General features: G+C 41.6%; 2 protein-coding genes across 17 annotated transcripts in view; both read right to left on the bottom strand.

Annotated features, from left to right (window-relative positions):
- Positions 1-6,414: 6,414 nt before the first annotated feature.
- On the bottom strand, positions 6,415-10,332 carry BBS10 (Bardet-Biedl syndrome 10). 3 transcript variants are annotated; one of them, XM_046646913.1, is made up of 3 exons: positions 10,103-10,332; positions 8,034-9,645; positions 6,415-6,721 (listed from the first exon to the last, which is right to left on the bottom strand). In XM_046646913.1, the coding sequence occupies exons 1-3, from the start codon at positions 10,285-10,287 to the stop codon at positions 6,719-6,721; spliced, it is 1,800 nt and encodes a 599-aa protein (XP_046502869.1). In that variant the 5' UTR covers positions 10,288-10,332; the 3' UTR covers positions 6,415-6,718. The 3 variants fall into 3 exon arrangements, with proteins under 3 accessions (XP_046502869.1, XP_046502868.1, XP_046502867.1); XM_046646912.1 differs by having other exon boundaries at positions 6,415-6,718; XM_046646911.1 differs by having other exon boundaries at positions 6,415-9,645.
- A 2,322-nt stretch (positions 10,333-12,654) lies between these two features.
- OSBPL8 (oxysterol binding protein like 8) overlaps positions 12,655-19,725 on the bottom strand; it is a 190,977-nt gene continuing 183,906 nt past the window's right edge. For all 14 annotated transcript variants that reach the window (XM_046646898.1, XM_046646901.1, XM_046646900.1 and 11 more), the window contains 2 exons: positions 17,792-17,894; positions 12,655-16,092 (listed from right to left, as the gene is read on the bottom strand). In XM_046646898.1, the coding sequence (XP_046502854.1) occupies positions 15,963-16,092; positions 17,792-17,894 (233 nt within the window). In that variant the 3' untranslated portion in view covers positions 12,655-15,962. The remainder of the gene's footprint in view (positions 16,093-17,791; positions 17,895-19,725) is intronic.

Genomic DNA, 19,725 nt, shown 5'->3' with positions numbered 1-19,725 from the left:
CTAGTTCCCCTCCCCCTGAACATGAGCTGACTCAGGGATTCACTCCTAACGAAGTGATCGCGGCAGAAGTGACAGTACTGTAAGAGGCACGGAACCTTCCCTTTGCTCCCTCTGGATCACCCGCTGGGGGAAGCCCGCTGCCATGCGGTCAGCGACAGCAGCAGCCTTCTGGCGGGCCCCATGCAGTGAGCAGCGGAGCCCTCCTGCCGACAGCCACGTCAGCGAATGAAGCGGACCCTTCAGCCCCAGTCAGTTCTCCAGGACTGCGGCCCAGCCAACCCTCCCCTGATCCCTAGGACAGACCTGAGCCAGAAGCCCAGGGCCAAGCTGCTCCCGGGCTCGCCACCCGGGAGCTGTGTGAGAGAACGTGCTTGCCGCTTCCAGCTGCTGAGCTTGAGGACAATTTGTTACAACAGATAACTGCATTTCAGGAACACGCAACTGACCAGGGAAGCAAAGTACAGTCGGTTTAAGCGACTTGTCTGAGGTCACGCAACTAGTAAACGGCACATCCAGGATGCAAACGCGGCGTGTGGCCCTAAAGGCCGTGTTCTCTGCGCCACGGCGTGCTGCCTCCTATAAAGGGGCTTCGCGCTGATGCAGAGGCGGCGGGGGGCCCGCGCGGTGTTGCAGGCTGGGTCGCTGCAGGTTCGGGGCTGCTTCTGGATTTCCAAAGCAGCTGCCGACGGGAGGGGTAGGAGAATGGTGTGGAAAAGGCAAGAGAAGAGAGGCCAATGGCTCCACGTCACAACAGCTGAGCTGCCCTCTGGGGGAAGGGCTGTGAACTGCACAGGAGACTGAGATTTTCATAATCAGCTCTAGAAGCAGTCACTGGAATGGGCTTAATTTAGCCAAAAAAGACCCACGTGGTGTTACTTGGCATTGCTAATTTTTTTTCCAGCTCCAGGGTGAACTGAGACTCTAAAAAACAAAGTTATTGGGAGAACCAAAGTAGTCCATATTCTTTGCCACTGAATAGAGATTCTTCAATTAAACCTCCTTCTCAGACATGAAGTTGGAATCACAGACGATAGACGGAGAGAGATCTCGCCAGTTCACAGTTCCGGAGTTTTCCGAGGCCCAGGAACGACTTGGGCTGATCTAAGGGACAGGCAGGGGACAGTCCATGCAGAGCCTTGTAGACACTGATAAATTTAGATTTCGTTTTGTGCGAAGGAAAAACCTTTGAAGGACTTCGAACAGGGGAATGGAATGATATGATTTGCATTTAAAAAGAATCACTCAGGAATGTAGGGGAAAGTCCTTGTTCATGGGAAATACATCCTGAGGTATTTAGGGGTAAAGTATAACGTCTACAACTTACTTTCAAATGGTTCACTAAAATGTATGTTCATGTGTGTGTGTGCACATGGCAAAGGGAGTAAAATGGTTGTTGGCGAATTGAGATGAAGGGTCTATGGGTGTTTGTTGTACTCTTTTTTCAACTTTTTTGTGGGTTTAAAATTTTTCTAAACAAAAAGCTGGGGGTAAATCACTCTAGAGAAGTACAAGGAGAGAGAAGCAATGACCATCAGGAAGCTCCTGTCGGGGAGAGATGCTGTGGTTTGGGCTGAGTGGCAATGGTGAGAAACAGGTGGATTTGACGTCTATTTTTTATGTGAAGACAGCAGGATTCGCTGATATATCGGCTGTGGGATGTGGAGGACTCAAAGCGTCTCTCAGTTTTTGTCCTGGGCAAGTGGGAGATTGGTGACACCATTGACTGAGCGGGGACAGCGTGGGAGAGCCAGGTTTAGGGGATGGGAAATGGCAATCCTGTTTTGGACATGTTAGGAGTGAGCATCCAAGTGGAGACTGGATTGGCAGTTGGATAAACGAGTTGGGAATTCAGAGAGGAGGTTGGCTAAAAATATAAAATTTGGACTTATCAGTATGTGGTGGCACCCAAGTCGTGGACCTGGATACAACCGCGTAGGAAGTAAGGGCAGGTGGAGAACAGGGGCAGGACTGAGTTCTGGGGAACTGGAGCGTGAACGGACTGAGAGGAGCATCATGCACCTGATTTCTCTTTTTCTGATTCCATGCTTACGGAGCAACCACCTGATTATTATTTGACTTTCCATACAGGTCCACCCATAAAGGAAAGATTGGTCACATAAACGTGGAATATTCTAGTTCCTGGGACAGTTCTCATTGTAAATAAATTGATAACTCTCAAAAGTTTGGTTTGAGTCAGCTCCTGAGACAAAGCCATTCTCAACATGCTGACAATATCTGATGGTGAGTCTGCATAAGAGTGAGCCAGGCTGTGGAAACTCCCCGAGGAAATGCACGCCCTGCTGCTGGCTGGCATTCATCCTTGGTTCGCAGCAGTCTGCTAAGGAAGAATGTCTTCAGACTGGTGCGAAAATCCCAAACTAGGTATAGCCAAGAGAGTATTCCCTCTGGGTCGTATCTCTTTTCTTTTGTCAACATTCTGTTGATTTGTCACTGTCTCTCTCACATAGTTTTCCTTCCACGTTGATCTCGCATTCTCTTAGATCAGGAACCTCATTACTTTATTACTGCTTGGGGAGCATTCTCTGTGTGCCTGCTCTACATCTACCTTAAAATTTTTATTTAATTTTTGGATAGGTAGGATTCAAATGGTTCAAAAATCAAAAGGACATACACACTGAGAAATCGCCTTTCCATCTCTTCCTTATGTATGTTCCCCCCATCACTGTCCCCACCCCTTTCATTTGTGTGTCCATATAGGGTTTAGGCTGTTATCAGTCTCTTCCTATTACAAAGCTGCAATGAATATATGTATATCATACATACGTGAACCATATACATGGATGGTTTCTGCTGTGCTGTGATGATGGGAAAGACACATTCTACTTTTGGGAGGGGATGGGTAATTGCTGATAGAAGTTCAGGCTCAAATTGTATTCCTCTCCCCCTCCCCTTTAGTCTGAAACATGGACACCGTGATACTTCCATGATTACATAGCTCCCCTGGCTAAAGCAGCTCAGAAATGGTCAAGTTCAACTCCTTACTGCCTTTTGCTTAGGGGATAAAAATGGCTTATGCTGACTCAATGAGAAAAAGTGAGGAAGCTCATAAAGTTTATTGGGGAAAACATGCCTGTGGGAGGTAGATTGACATGTGAAGAACCCAGCCGAGAAGCTAATACGCATTTGCCCTCTTCTCCCTCCCATGCTGTAGCAGGCTGTATTTTCCGAAGATAGCTGCCTCAATGCATCTCACGCCGCCCGCGCCTCCCTAGCTGTGACACTGACATTCTCCCGTGGAGCGCCCGAGCCTGCGCTCCCACCCCTTGAACTGCGGCTGACCTTTGTGACTGCCTCAACCAACAGAAGACAGCGGGGGCATCAAGCAGCTCAGTCCAGGCCCCTCCCAGAGCCATGAGAGGTGAAGACATAGTGATTTAAATCTGCTAAGTTTCAAGGTTATTCATTATGCAGCAACAGAAAACAGGAACATGCTCTTGACTTTTAATCATCTTCACATTTCCTTTGGTTTTGATTCTTTAATTTTTATTCAGATTTTACCGTAACTTGTAGCCACCCCTGATGCAGGAAGGGTTAATAATCACTGGAAAAGGCTTGCCAACAAACTGTGACCCGGAGGTGAGAAGGCCGGTTAGCCAATGACGGGTAAGACCTCCAGGGGGAGGCAACCTAAGCCAGGCATCAGTCGCCCCGGGGGCACAGATGGAGACACGATATCGATATCGGGAGCAGGAGGAGCCCTTGCCTAGGAGGCCTTGCCTGCTCTGAGATAAAAATATACGAGCACAGCAAAAACATGATAATATCAAAACAGAGGCCGAGGGAGGGCTCCTTGAGAAATCACTAAGAACTGGCACTCGCTAATTACATCATCCAGAACACCTGTGTATGTGTAACAGCTGTAAGTTATGTATATATTGAAACGCTGGCTATAATAAACTCAGAGTGGCCATCAGCCCTCTGCGCATCTATCCTGATGGGTACATTGGATTGCGACACTGACATAACTTTGTCTGTTCTTGTTGCAGGTCACAGCACATCCTCTGTGGAAGAGGGCTTAAGTACAATGGAGTTCTATTTTTACAGCGCTCTTCTGTCTAGCCCAGTGATGGAAACCCCCTGGTCTTTCTCTGTAAAGGACAACCCATGAAAGCCTTATCATCATTTTTGAGGGATTTTAAAAAATTAAAATAAGAAAGATTGCTTTGTGTAGACTTCTTCTACATTTTCTGCGTCTTCTCCCCCAAACAGATCCTTTGTCCATGAAAGTCTGATAGAAATAATTATGACTTCATCAACGAGGACCAAATGGCTAATTCATTCAACAGAGTTCATCCACAGACATTTATTGACTATTGTGCGTCGGAGATTAGACTAGAAGCCAAACGTACAGAAACCCAGCCCCAGCTCACAAAGGGGCTCCCAGCCTAGAAATTAGTTAGAAAACGCCCGCCGTGTGCAAGGTGTGCCTGGAAAAGTCTTTGAGTGCCTTCAGTGATGGAGGAGTATTTAGAAACAACAACGACAAAATAAAGCAAAACTATCAGATGACCTGACAGGCAACTGAAAAAAAAAGTGAATGGGAAAAATTATACCGCAATTTTACTGCAGGCTCACACGTCTATGAATTCAGTAGGAGAGTGAATTTAGTCTCTCCACATTCAGAGAAATGAAATAATGTTATCATATGGCATAAAACTTTCAAAACTTAAATTATATTTAATGTAGGAGATCGTGAGATATTGCATGATAGGATGTTAGTTTTTAATACACTAGTTAGCACTCTTTCAAGTTTAACTGTAATTAAATGTTTTATGTTTTCCTAAATTTAATCTCAACGCAAGTAGTGTCCCTGTCTATCCAGTGCCCTCTGAGGGAAGGGGCACAGAGGCAGGAACCGATCTGTGTTTCCCACAGAATATTCGGCATCTGGCACAGAGGAAGCGCTCAGCCAGAACTTATTGAATTAGGAAACTGGGAACGTGTATTTAGGAGAAGAGATTGCAGATAACGGTTTTATTCCACAAGCGCTTCTGAACACTTGGCACAAGGCTACTTCATTTTATTGAGCTTCGCTTTATTGCACTTGGCAGAAAATGCGTTTTTTACAAGACCCTCCACCAGCAAAAAGATGACTAGCTGCAGGCTCAGATGATAGCATTTTTTAGCAATATAGTATTTTTTAATTGAGGTACGTACAATTTTTTTTTTTATTATTAATGTTATGATGGATTACAAGCTTGTGAAATTTCAGTTGTACATTTTTGTTAGTCATGTTGTGGGTACACCACTTCCCCCTCCGTACCCTCCCCCCACCCCCCCTTTTCCCTGGTAACCACCGATCAGATCTCCTTCTCAATATACTAATTTCCACCTATGAGTGGAGTCATATAGAGTTCGTCTTTCTCTGACTGACTTATTTCGCTTAACATAATGCCCTCGAGGTCCATCCACATTGTTGTGAATGGGCCAATTTCGTCTTTTTTTATGGCTGAGTAGTATTCCATTGTGTATATATACCACATCTTCTTTATCCAATCATCAGTTTCTGGGCATGTAGGCTGGTTCCACGTCTTGGCTATTGTAAATAATGCTGCGATGAACATAGGGGTGCAACGGACTCTTGAGATATCTGATATCAGGTTCTTAGGATAGATACCTAGTAGTGGGATGGCTGGGTCATAGGGTATTTCTATTTTTAACTTTTTGAGAAATCTCCATACTGTTTTCCATAGTGGCTGTACCAGTTTGCATTCCCACCAACAGTGTATGAGGGTTCCTCTTTCTCCACAACCTCTCCAACATTTGTCGTTCTTGGTTTTGGATGTTTTTGCCAATCTAACGGGGGTAAGGTGATATCTTAGTGTAGTTTTGATTTGCATTTCCCTGATGATTAGCGATGATGAACATCTTTTCATGTGTCTATTGGCCATATTCATATCTTCTTTTGAGAAATGTCTGTTCATGTCCTCTGCCCATTTTTTGATCGGGTTGTTTGTTTTTTTGTTGTTAAGCAGTGTGAGTTCTTTGTATATTATGGAGATTAACCCTTTGTCGGATAAGTGGCTTGTAAATATTTTTTCCCAATTAGTGAGCTGTTTTTTTGTTTCAATTCTGTTTTCCCTTGCCTTGAAGAAGCTCTTTAGTCTGATGAAGTCCCATTTGTTTATTCTTTCTATTGTTTCCCTCAACTGAGGAGTTACAGTGTCCGAAAAGATTCTTTTGAAACTGATGTCAAAGAGTGTACTGCCTATATTCTCTTCCAAAAGACTTATTGTCTCAGGCCTAATCTTTAGGTCTTTGATCCATTTTGAGTTTATTTTGGTGTGTGGTGAAAAAGAATGGTCGATTTTCAATCTTTTGCATGTGGCTGTCCAGTTTTCCCAGCACCATTTGTTGAAGAGACTTTCTTTTCTCCATTGTAGGCCCTCTGCTCCTTTGTCGAAGATTAGCTGTCCATAGATGTGTGGTTTTATCTCTGGGCTTTCAATTCTGTTCCATTGATCTGTGGACCTGTTTTTGTACCAGGAGGTACGTACAATTTTTAAGACACAATACTATTGCACATCTAGACTGCCGTATAGTGTGAACATAACTTAAATGCACTGGGAAACCAAAAAAATCCATGTTGCTCACTTTATTGCAACATCCGCATTACCGCAGTGGTCTGGAACGGAACCCGCGAGATCTCCGAGGTGAGCCTCCGTCAACGTGGCACTGTCCTGGGTGTCACAGAGAACTACTAAAAGCAGAAGACACTGTCCTTACCCACAGCTATTATTTGCATTTATAAACCTTTAAAATAAAATATAAACATTTAAAAATTCACACTAGAAATAAACAATTCTTAAGTTGTTTTTTACTATTGGACTCTGGCCATGCACCAAACACAAAAAAACCCAGCAAATACTTGAATTATTTTTACAAGCTCTTAGGGACCAGGAGAAAATAAAAAGTACAAATTTCATATCCTTTCTGGAATAAACTTTTAGCTACAGAAATGAAAATAAGTTCACGATGCACAAAGTCATATTTCTGGTGACACATTTTCAGGCTGTATGGATGGTGAAAATCTATCCATGCTTTCCACATGAAATAGAAATAAACAAGGGCCATATAAAGGTAAAAACTAACTTAATTTATACGCTTTTTGAGGAAAAACTCAAGACTTTTTATTCATTGCTTTAGAAATTATGAATAGGGGAAATAAATTATCTTAAATGAAGCAAATAATATGCTTTATATTATAAACAATTAAAGTAGGATGGCATTTGAACATCCCCTCCACATCTGAGATTAAATGATTCTATGAACTAAACACAGAAAGATGAGGGACAAGAGAGTGAAAAAAACCGGAAAGTACAAGAGCTATAAAGAAACACCTTCCCCCAGGCACACAGACTAAGAAGGAGCGGAGACACAGGGACAGGGACATAAAGGCGGAAGACAGCACATTCAGATCCTGGCTCCCCCATCCAGGCTTCTCCCTCGGTCTCGTTCCACAGCGCAGTCTGGTGTTTGTGTCTGAACGTCCAGTGGCCTCATAGTATACTTCTTCTAAGGACTTTTAAGTTATCCTGTTTTCCTAACTAGACTGAATTGACTTGAGAATCACTGGTCACATGCTTGCCTTACTTTACAGCTTGAGTTGGAGTAAAACTCTGGTTAATAAAAAACTTCCAGTTTTATAGTTCCTCTTCGGAATCTTGATCACAAATTTCCTGAGGCTGTCTCTTAATATTGATTACCAAATCAATGGTTAAAATTTTTGTCAAACACTGAAGAACTGAAGTTAGTAACTGGTATTTACCAACTACCGATTCCAAGCCTGTCTGCCTGCTTCCCATGGGTTGACCGGACTGCAGTGCGTGGAGCGCTCTTGCATACATTTGTGGAAAGCTGTAATTTCCTTTCTTAGACTTATGCAGGATTTTGGGAATGCCTAAAAGTGCATTAGCTACTATCACACCAACCGTGGCTTCTTCTGATTGCTGGCATATTTTGGCATAGTTGAGAAGATAGAAATGTAACAAAATCTCAAAATTACCACCCACCGGCAACACACTCCCTGCCGGTATAGATGAGAAACAGTAACTCCGGGAAGGACACATCTCTCGGGACTTGTATCTCACTGGTAACATGCTCCCCTTGCCAGCAATTTTTGTGACCTGTAAATTTTCATAAGAAATTTTTATTCTAGTATTTTCTGTTGTTGAATTAGCAGAATTACTCTCAGGAAATGGTTCACTGTGATCAATTATCCCAGTTTTGTTTGGAGATAAACATCTCAATGTCTCATTTGTCTGGTATGCATCCACTGGTGCCACCTTTGGTGTCGAACATGGAAAACGTGTTTCTAATTCTATACTTGGAACCACCAAATTTGAATATACTTTTAAATATGTTTGAGTTTTTGCCAGTTTATCTTTGTTCTTTACAACTGTGCCCTGATATGGCCTTTGCAGTGAGCCATTAACAATTTCTGGTAACTGATTACTTTCTCTACTATTCTTATAAATAAGAGGACTTGATGTATAATTTTGGTCGCTGGCTTGTGTCAAGTAATTTAGATCCAGGTGTTTAAATAACTGCCGAAGCATTTTAAATGCTCCATGTAAAGCATCTTTATGTTGTTCAACAAGACCCTGTACTGGTCCACAAAGAACTAGACAATGTGGTACAAAGGAACATTTGCTAATCAAGCCAAGACGAACATACCTTTTGGATCTAAGGACAAGGGGCTTACAAAATTTCACCACAGCAGTGTTAGAGATTTCACACCGTGAAGAGGCCTGCGGTAGCACAAAGGGAGAAAGATCAATGACCCTCTGGATAAGAGAAACTTCTTCAGATGATAAACACTCCACCACCGATATGTCATTCAGTCTTGCATAAAAAATCACTGAGTCTGGTTGTTTCACACTAGACAGGAGCAATTTTACATTCTGACTCTGCAAATGTTTCATTATTGCTTTTGTCCTTTCCATAATCCAAAACTGAGATGCCCGAAACTGTGCTTCTGAATTTAGAATAAACTCTGATCCGGAAGTTGAAAAAATAGGCTGAATGGTTTCTGTTACTAGCGCTATTCTTATGTCACCATCTGCTGGACAGTACCCAGAAAAGTCTCTGTGAAGCACAAGCCCAGCTACGATCCTGGAATCTGAAACAGGAAGGCCGGTGACACCAACGTGCAGCTCTACAAAGCAGTCACCCACCAACTCAAACACTTCTTCAAACCCACCTTCACGAGCCACACACTTGAACAAGTAGTCACACATCAACTGTGAAATAAGGTTGTGATTATTTCTTCCCACTCTTCCACAAAAGTATGCTTCTAAGAGCAACTCTAAAGAGTTCCTACACAATGTTCTCTCTTTAGTGGATGAAGAAAAGATGGACAAAAAGTGTCTACTTAAGTATTGGTCCATAACATAGTCTAATATTTGTGTCTGAAACGTTAGAAGAGCTTGGGAAATAAATTTCCACCGACAACAATTTTTCCAATGCCTTCCAAGGGTTTGAGAATTTTCGGAAACCAAAGAACCGTTTTCTTGGTCTGGGATTGCGTGAAGTCCTCTGAGTAAATGGGAGAGAAAGATGATGAATGTTTTAGCACCATCTCCTGCTTTTCTTAGATGATTGGAAACACATGCCACCATCATCCTGTACAAAAAAAACACAAAGCAACTCAGATACTCAGAAGGCTTGCCTTCCTAGATCTGGATGAAGTCGAAACCATGTTTTCACAGCTATAGGCATAAAATGAGAACACTGTTCCTTTGATGTCCTTAGTTTTAGCGTTGCTTTTTTCAAGTTACTTTGTTCTATTTCAAGATTCTAGAGATGGAGGGGGGATGAGAGGAGTGAGAATTGCTACTGGGAGTTGGTAAAATTTGACGTCCGGGAGCGTTCCGTTGAGCAGCGCTCGACACCCCCGAGTACACTGGTCTCAACCAAGGGCAGTTTTCCCTGGAGCACAGCCTCTCGGACAAGATTAGGGAGAGGGCCAGGGGTGCCCCTCTATGCGCTGGAGAATGGGACGCTCTAACGGTCCGGAGCGTGGGATGCGGGGACCTGGCTATGGGACGCTCTAACGCGCTGGAGCGCAGGACGCCGGTACCTGGCTATGGGATGCTCTAAGTGTAGCGCCTGCAGGAGGCGGCCTCCATCCCGGCTGAGCAGCACCTCGCCGGTGGGCTTCGTACACAAAACCTGCCGGCCGTCGGGCCCCACACAGCAGCTGACGATGCTTTCCAGCGCTTCCGCCACCTGCAACGCTGCCTTCACAGACGCCGCAGCGGCCATAGCCCTTCGGCTTCTGCCCGCTTCGGATCACTGCTTGCAAAGCCTCAGGACGGCCAGGAGGGGGCGGGCGGGGCTCGGCCGGAAGCGGAAGGGGCGGGGCGGACACCGGAAGCCGGGGCTGCTCGGCTTCTTGGTTGGGCGAGGGGGCTGCTCTTCCGCCGCAGGCGGCCGGGCAGTTCTCGAGCTAGCCAGCGGAGAGGGCGCTGAGGGCTTCCGGGGCTGTGCGTGGGCGGAGACTCAGCGCCGTCTCAGCTCCGCAGGGGGCACTGTTCCCCTCCATTGGCTTCAGCGGCCGCCAAACCCCTCGTCTCCCAGGAAGCTCCCGCCTCTGGAAAGGTCGGCCGATCTTGGAGGGAAGGGCCCGCGGGAGGGCCGGCCGCAGCTGCGCGTCCGGCCCGCTCTCCGTCCTTCCGGAAGCCGTCCCGTGCGCTGGCCTCGCCGTGAAACGCGGGCCGGCACGAGTGAGTTCCGTGGCAGAGGCGCCGCTGTGCAGGCTCTGTGACAGTGGTGACCGGTAGTGCGCGCGAACACGGCGGCGGAGCGGCCGTTCCCTGGACTGCACAGGCGCGCGCTCAGGGACGCAGCGGTTAAGGGCAGGGGCCTGAGATTGGGACCCGGGTTTGCTCTGCCGTTGACTTTGCTGTGACGCTCAGCAGTAACCTCTTTCGTCTCCACGTTTCTCGTCTTAAACAGAACGGAGCTAGAGCTGTACGCGGTTTGGAGGCGGGGAGGCCGTGGGCACGGCGCTCGGCAGTCGGTCCTGCGCGGCGCGCCGGCCCCCGAGCCGCGGCCCCGGGGCAGCCCCTCCGCGGGAGAGGGCGGGGGTCGGTGTTCCTGGGAAACGCCGCCCCCTCTCGCCGCTCCGGGGAGGTCGGGCCGCGAGGGGCCGTCTTCCCGCGCACTGGGCGGAAGCGAGCCGAGGCCCCCCTCCCCGGTTAACGGGCGGCGGCGGCCCCTGAGGACGGCAGCGCGAGGGGAAGAGGAGGAGGGAGAGACGGCAGCCAGGGAGGAGTGGGTGCTGGGAGTTCATCTGTGCTGACCCGGCGTGGACGGATAGGTGACTTGAGGGGAGAACTTCAGATGGGCTTTGTAGATAGGCCTGTTTAACAGTAAGGTTCGTTTTTTATGGTTCTACCCATCACAAAGGGGTTACATTACTCGGTACAGATTTGGGTAGTGGATTATTCCAAACGCTTAAAACGCTCCGATCCGAGTTCTGTTTACTGTACCGTGGAAAGAGAATGGACACTGAAGTCAGACGTGGATTAAACTTGTGCTGGCTCTCTCTTACTGTGTGGCTTTTGGAATCACTTCACTTCTCTGGGCCTCAGATGCTTCATCTATAAAATCGGGCTGACTTCCACTTAGGGTTACTCGAGTCCTCGAGAAGAGTGGCTATAAAGCATCAAGGAAAGCAGACCTTAGGGGTCTAGCGGGTAAACCCTGCCAAGCCTGCGCCATCGTCACAACTACCCCCCTCCCCCATTTTTTTTTTTTCAATTTAAAAATTAAGAAATTTAGTCACCATGTTATATGCAAAGTCATCTGATCACAGTTTGCCTTTTTTAAAATTTTATTTAGAATGCCTACTTGTAGAAGTTAGCATAATTTTACAGGTGGTTAGAAAAATTCAATTCTTTTGTCTCTGCAAACATTTATAATAGGTTAGGAATAATAGATTAGAAATGTAATACATTACAAAACAGTAGCCTATGACTATCTGTACATTTACTATAAACCTTAAGGAAAAGAATTTGACAGTGTGCTGTACTTACACTGCAGATAACATACTTTTATTCTATTATACAAAACTGACCAGTGGTAGTTTTTGAATTTATAAATGACCATTAAACAGGATATTTAACTTAGATGTATATTTAGCATGCTAAAAAGTGAAAAAAATTTCAACTGAAGTTCTGTGGCTCATCAGTTCAAATGTTTCGTGGCATTTTTCTTTAAATAAGTTTCAATATTGTAATATAAAGTAATTTTACATGATAAATGCAGAAAGATAAAATTTTCTAAATATTTTAGAAAGTATATTCACATTCACTTTGTCATGGGTTTCTTGTGGCTCTTCTAAATATGTTAATCATATGAAGGAGACACTGGTCCTATCCGATTTTAACAGTCCATCTTCAATTAAAAACTAACAAAACAAATAGTATGTTAGGAGTAACAAAAAGTAAATGAAATATACTAAATTCACCCAATTGGTAAACAAAATGAAACCTAATTACACAACAGTGGCAGGTTATACATTTTAAAGATTCTCCATTTCCGTGTAGTCAAAAAAGATAGCAGTTGAAATGTAAACAGTGATTTGTGTGGGGTTCCCCCCATTGGTTCAAATTGGAAAATTTGGTATCAATGCTAATTTTAGTATTTTATTTCTGTACATTTGACATAATTCAGAATAATCTGCAGCATCATGTATGGCTCATTAGTAATGCCACCATCCCTGTATGTCAAACAAAAAAAACAAAAATATATTCATTGCTCACTAGAAATGCTAAACACTGGAAAAGTGGAATTTTATACATTTTTCTTAAATATTTGACTAAGATATTCTTCAAAAAGTTAAAATTGCCTTCCACAGAATTTTGTGTATATGGCACAAGTTGACACCCAAAACTGTGAATTCCATCAAAAAGGCACTGTTTACAATACTCAGAATAATCTGACAAGTCTACTTCAATGACGTCTGAGAGTGCAGAATTTTTGAAATAGGTAAATAGACAAACTCTTATAAAAGTACAGCATTAAGTTTAAATATACTATAGCTATATAAAAGGAAATAAAATGACAGAGATATGACCCTTTTATGACAATTAAACCAATAAACACTTTGAATCATATTATAGTTCTATAACACAAAAATGACAATATTTTCTTAAAGGCACAAAAGCGTGAATACTAAATGAGGGTTGTATTTTACAAGGCCAACTTTTTCAATGGAATGGTGACAAAGATTACACTGTACCTTTATAAGCGATACACAAAAGTACTGACGTGAAATACTAGTAAAATATCTATTGCTGAAACTTATTTCATAAGCCCTATTTATTGTCTTTTCCTGGGCCAGCCACATTTCACTACATGGTCGATAACTGAAGGCATAGTACACATTCAACAACTAAAACAGAAATGCACATGTCAATAATTACTACTCACCTAAATTTTCATGTGAAAAAATAAAATTTTTGATCAAATGAGAAAAACTGGTCTTAGTCTTAAATCCTAGAAAACATCATGAGGTTCTCAGACAAGTGGGAACTAAATCATGTTTATGAATCCATGTGTGAAGGAAGGTAAATTTCAGGTAGAGAACATTCCAAGTCAATTACCTATGGGGCTAAATACAAGATTATGTGTTCTAAAGAGTTCACATACTAAGCCTAGTGTAAGCACAGGTACTGCTCTAAAATGAAGCCACCGATTCCTGAGTTTTGTGTTCAGTTCACAGAAAGGAACTCATACAACTAAAAGCATAAGGAGACTATTACATTAGATAGATGACTTTAGTGTATAAGAAACAGTCATGAGTTACCATGCTTTTTCTCATGAAACAGTTTTGATTTCTTGGTTTAATAAGAACCCATAACATATGCTCTAAAAAGAAAATAAAAAAATAACCATCTTTCCAATCTTAGAAGAGACTCAAACAAATAAAACACTATTTAGACCAAATGACAATAACCCACAAGTGGATAAGACTAAAACCCTTTCAAAGGGGGGGTTACCACCAAAAAAATTTTAAGTTTTCAGAGTTTAATGATGAAATAATTTTTAAGATCAGCCAATCGTTATATATAATATAAATACTAATTTAAACCATAAAAAAGATCAAGATGTACAATATTTACAAGTATCATATCAATGAATAGGCAGTTGAGAATAACATTGGTAAGAGAAAAGTGAGTGTAAAAATTATATCGACAATTATGAAATACAAACAAAAAAATCCCACCTGTTTTAGTGTAGTCATACCTATACTGGGTACAGGTATACCTTATTTATGTTTTAATCAATTTAAAAAATGTTTTCACATGTACATATGGAATACATTGTTCTGCCAAAAATACATGGCATATTGCTCTTCATAAAACCTAAGGATACTTAAAATAGCTATATTGGTTAGGGGAAAAAAGCAAGCTCTTTTCTCATTTTCAGTTTTCATAATTTAACAGTCATTCCTTGATTTTATATTTATCATGGCATAAATAGTTTAGACTGTCATTTTACTAGTGTCTCACAATCTCTTCTTCGTCAAAGGCAAATGGAGCCAGAGCCATTATTCTCTCCGGCCTTCATTTTTCATTAATAACCACTTCAAAATCTATACTTTCAGGATTCTAAGACACCTTAGGACATGTTCCTAAGCTTAACTACACTTGCAAAAATTGCTCTTGAGGACTATGAATACTTAAGTAAAAACATAAAATAAAAATATTAAACTGAAAAAAAATTAGGAAAAAGTTTGCCTGAGCCTGAACAAAGGGATCTTGAAGAATTGTGGTTTTGCCACAGAATGCAGTTATTAAGAACAGAGAAGGATAATAAAGAATTAAACTTCAGAACTTGATGCTCAACTTATTGGTCATTTTAAAGAAACCAATTTTAAGTACACAGAAATGCCACCAAACAAAGTGTCTTGTCTTATCGCCTTTCTCTTATTTGGCTTTTGAAGTAAAATATTGGTTATAATGTTTTCTATTCTACTCATTCACTGAACACACTAGGGGCTAAATGAGAGCTAAATAAGTTTTTCACAATGAAAAAACATGAATTATCAGCATTTCATATGCCCTATAAACATCTCTAGAATTTGGCCTGTGTGTTATTGGACCAAGTGAGTTTAAAAGAAACAAAAATAAAAAAGGACAGTAATCAATTTTGACCACGCTTTTTTCAGTAAGTGCTTAAGGTGGTATTATATAGGTTTGATAAGAAATATATAATCAGTAGATCCAAGTAGCTCCATACTAGTTTATGTTGATATACACATAGGTACATTTATGCTTCTATCTATAAATATTAAATTCTAGGGGTTAAAAAAATTCTTATGTAAACTTTTAAAAAAGCAATTTGCTACCTTGTCTCTCTCAATATGTCAATTTTGACCACAGTTCGTTCTTGCTGTTTCTAAGAAGACACTTGAGCTGGGTGCCTTGGAAATGATTTTTTTTTAACACTACAGTGTATTGAACTATTTATAATATGTCTGTTATCCCATCATTTCTCATTCTGTTTCGTGTCTTTTATGAAGAAAATAGATTACTATGCACAATATTTGTAAGATTGATACATATTCCTTATGAACAACATTAAGCTATATCTCAGAACACACTACAGAATACAAAGACTACTGTCGGGTATACGTAAGACACAAGTATGTATACATGTGGATTTATTATACTCACATGTAGACACATTTTCACAAAAGCTAGAAATGTTCTGGCACTTAACACACAGCTCACGTTAATAACCCAATAGCATAGCTCTTGTTTCAGGTTAAGGATAAAAGGTATGAAAAGTCAACACCTCTACATTTATCTCTAAGGTTTTTTGTTTTAGAAATATGGTGACATTTTAATAAAGACCAAACCAACTTGAACATTGGTCCCAGGCCAAATCTGATCATTCGAGTTCACTGATTCAACCGTAAAGAACTTCTACTTAAACATGAAGTTTATTATGACTTGAAGCAAAATCAGGAGGAAAATGATGAAGTAGTCTTTTTGTTGCAGAAAATCCGTGGCAGGTGTGCTTGAAACTAAATGATTTCGAAGAGCCATAATATTTCTAAAAAAATAAGCAAGAATAAATTTTAAAATTATCTGTAAAGAATGTTAGCATAGAACTCACAGTTTGATATATGGTTAAGTAGCACGCACTTAGGTTATGTAAAGTAACTAGTTGAATCAATTACTACAACCTGAACAGGGAGCTGGTGGTGCCATGTGGAGCCATTATCAGGTCCTGTCTAAATCTGTTTTCTACATTGCACCGAATGTCACCTAGTGACGTGCATCAAAAATAATTAAACTTTGATGACATAGAAGTATATCGCCTTCTCTGTTATCACGGTAGTCTTACAACAATTTTGCTGCTTAGTTGGCCTACTAAGGTTCTTTTATCTTTAGGGAGATAGAGGTAGAGTTGGAGAAAAATTCTAAATTCCCCAGGAAAAAACAATTAATAAAACAGATTTATGCTCTAGAGGCATTTTATATGCCAACAAAAATAAATGGTAATTTAGTCAAGAAATGAGCTTTCATTATCCTCATGCCACCCTAAGTGCTTTCGGCTAAAAAAGAGCTGATTAGTGAAAACCTTTTCTTTTTCTGATTTCTTCTATTAAAGTGTTTTACCAGTATAGAGAAAGAAAGGCAAAATTAACAAGTAGGTTCACTCTTTATAAATAGAATTAAATTAGGAAAGCTGAGCACTTTTATATAAGGGCTGATGGCACAAAGATGCAGAAGACGCGCTCCCTGCTCTAAAGGAGCTCCCAGTCAACGAGAGGTGGACACACACAGCTCTGTAGTGTAGTAAGCGCTCAAAATGAGTATGGATGGGGAGCTATACAGGCTGAACAGAGGGATCAGTAACTCGACAGGGCAGGGTGAGTGAGCAGAAACGTTAGAAAAAGGTGGCATTTGAGTTGTATTCTGAAGGATAAATAGGGATTTTCTTGATGTGCAGGGGAGGAGGAAGGGCAATCTAAGAAGTGGACTCAGTGTGGGAAAAGTTCTGGAGATGTGAGGAGTTTCATAGGACTGGGGCGCGGGACACGTGTAGGGAATGGCAGGAGATGAGGCTGTAGATGAGAAGAGCAACTAAATGGGAGCCATAAGATCACCAAGAGCAGAGCAAATAACTTTTTGTTTTTTTAATCCTGTATAACATCTAGCACTGGGTGCTGAATACACAAAAGCAGGTTGGCTACTATTAAAAACTTTTAAATCTGATATAGCAATGGGAGGCAACCAATGTGAACTCATGCCAGCCTTAGCCATGGAACAGGGTCAGGCTCCCTTGCCCTCCAAGGAACCTTCCTGACTGTTAATGACCTTTAGTTGTAGGATCATGGGGAGGTATGTGTGGGGAAGGGTCTGGGACTGCAAGAGGAACACTCAAAGGTCTCAGGATAGTTGCTGCTTACCCACCGTTATGGAAGTATTTTAATATTTGAACAACTGGTGCATTCCAATTAAATAACAGCCATGTACAAAGGAGACTGCATTCCTAGTATGCTACAGCAATAAGGTAGATTCCAAATCTACCCTCACAGACGACAAATAACCACCTCCCTCTCCCCCTCAACATTTCAGTGCTGAAGGAATTTCATAAGTTTCAGTCCTCAGGTGACAGAAGCCAAGGTTCCATTTTAGCTTAGCACTGTCATAAAAATGTAAAGTTTGCCTATGATTTCCCACGTAACAGGATTCTTAACTACTCCTCTGGACTCAAATGAATAGTCACTGTCAGTACACATTACCTTTTAATTTCTTCCTGTGTTTGTTTTATAGATTCAATGGAATTTTGGATGTCTCCCAGTTCTATTCCTTTCTTTCTTCTTGTACTTGGTTTTAGTGATTGAGCTAAAAAGACATTTAGAATGAAGTTGGTTAAAATAGTGACCATAATTACAAACAGTCTACATTTCAGCTTAATGATTCTCATGTAATACAAATTTTCCTAGGCATTATTTTATGGTTAGAGATTAACATACTAATACTCTGCATTTTTGAAGTTTCAATCATATCATTTCAAAACTAGAACACATGACATATATTTAAGGTAATCACAAATTAGTTAAATTTTGGATGACATCAGTTTTGTTTTTTAACTAATTAAAATAGATAAAATAGTTCACTAAAGGGGCTGCCCCGTGGCCGAGTGGTTAAGTTCACCCACTCTGCTTCGGTGGCCCAGGGTTTCGCCGGTTCGGATCCTGGGCGCGGACATGGCATCACTCATCAGGCTACGCTGAGGTGGTGTCCTACATGCAACTAGAAGGACCCACAACTGAAATGTACAGCTATGTACTAGGGGGCTTTGGGGAGAAGAAGGAAAAATAAAAAATAAAATCTTTAAAACAATTAGTTCATTAAAAATACATATATTAATTTGGGGAAGGTATTACTCTCTTCTGTCTCTTGCCCATTTGCCTACATCTGAAGAAGTCAGCTTTCTGAGGTCCCTTTTCAGTAGATTTTGATAGTTCTAGAAATTTTTATTGTCAACCAGCAAACTGTTAACTGTTTTGTTTGTTTTCCCAAATACCCTCTCATATCCATTCTTTCCTTTCCATTTTTGTTCGGATTTTAACCTTTCTCCACGTCTCAGCTTTCTCATTTGTAAAACAGGGATAACACCACTAACTCAGACTTCACACAGTTGTGGTAAGGTGTGTTTAACATCCAGTCTGGCACACGTTAAGTACTCGATAAAGGTCAGCTGATACATTATAGGTAATATAGTGGGGTGGATGAGACAGTGAATTAAGGAACCAAAAAACCTGCATATATAACATATATATACTGCCTTATGGGTACGTCACCTTGGGCAGGTTAACCTGTGTCTCAGTTTCCTTTTCTGTAAAATGGGAACAACAGTATAACTAATACTCTCTTCCAGCACACGAGTACCCCGTGACTCCCTGCTTTTAAACCTTTATTCATTTTCTTCCTCTTCTCCTCCAGTATCTTTCCCCCTCCCTGCAACCCTCAAGCCTAGATCGCTGTGTAATCCATTAGAAATCCTAATAATTCATCCAGGTTCCTCTAAGAACCTTCACTCCAACTGAATTCAGCTCCCTCTCCTTTAAACTCTTTACTACTTTCTCATCTACTAATTCCCTGGCATTTATAATTTATTCACTCTAGTGTTCTCTCTGTAAAAAGGAGCTCCCCAACTTAGTGTGAGCTTAGTAGAGGCTATAGCTTTAGAAAAACTTTATCTCAGAACATCTTTGACATTACCTTAATCTTTCCTTGTAGTTCAAGACAGTTTACACATTATCTGACTTGAATAAGAATGGCACACTAATTTAGTCCATAATTTTGATATAGTTATATTTAGGACTTATCTGTGACTTCTAAACACTACAATTTATTCTGAGAATGAAAAATTTTTTTGAAGCATGGAACTGAGCTCAAAGCTCAAAAAATGCTTCCTACACTGAATCTAGGAAATCATCAACAATTTTTCAGAAGCTAACAAAGCATTGGAGCCAGTATTACAGTGTGGTGTGGTGTTTTGTTTCTTTTTGCTGAGGAAGGTTAGCCCTGAGCTAACATCTGTGCCAATTTTCCTCCACTTTATTTGTGAGTTGCCACTACAGCATGGCTGATGAGTGGTGTAGGTCCATGCCTGGGATCCGAACCTGCAAACCCAGGCTGTAGAAGTGGAGCATGCCAAACTTTACCA

This window comes from Equus quagga, chromosome 19, assembly GCF_021613505.1.
Source record: "Equus quagga isolate Etosha38 chromosome 19, UCLA_HA_Equagga_1.0, whole genome shotgun sequence".
NCBI classification, from domain to species: Eukaryota; Metazoa; Chordata; class Mammalia; order Perissodactyla; family Equidae; genus Equus; species Equus quagga.
This window is presented reverse-complemented; position numbering and strand designations above follow the sequence as displayed.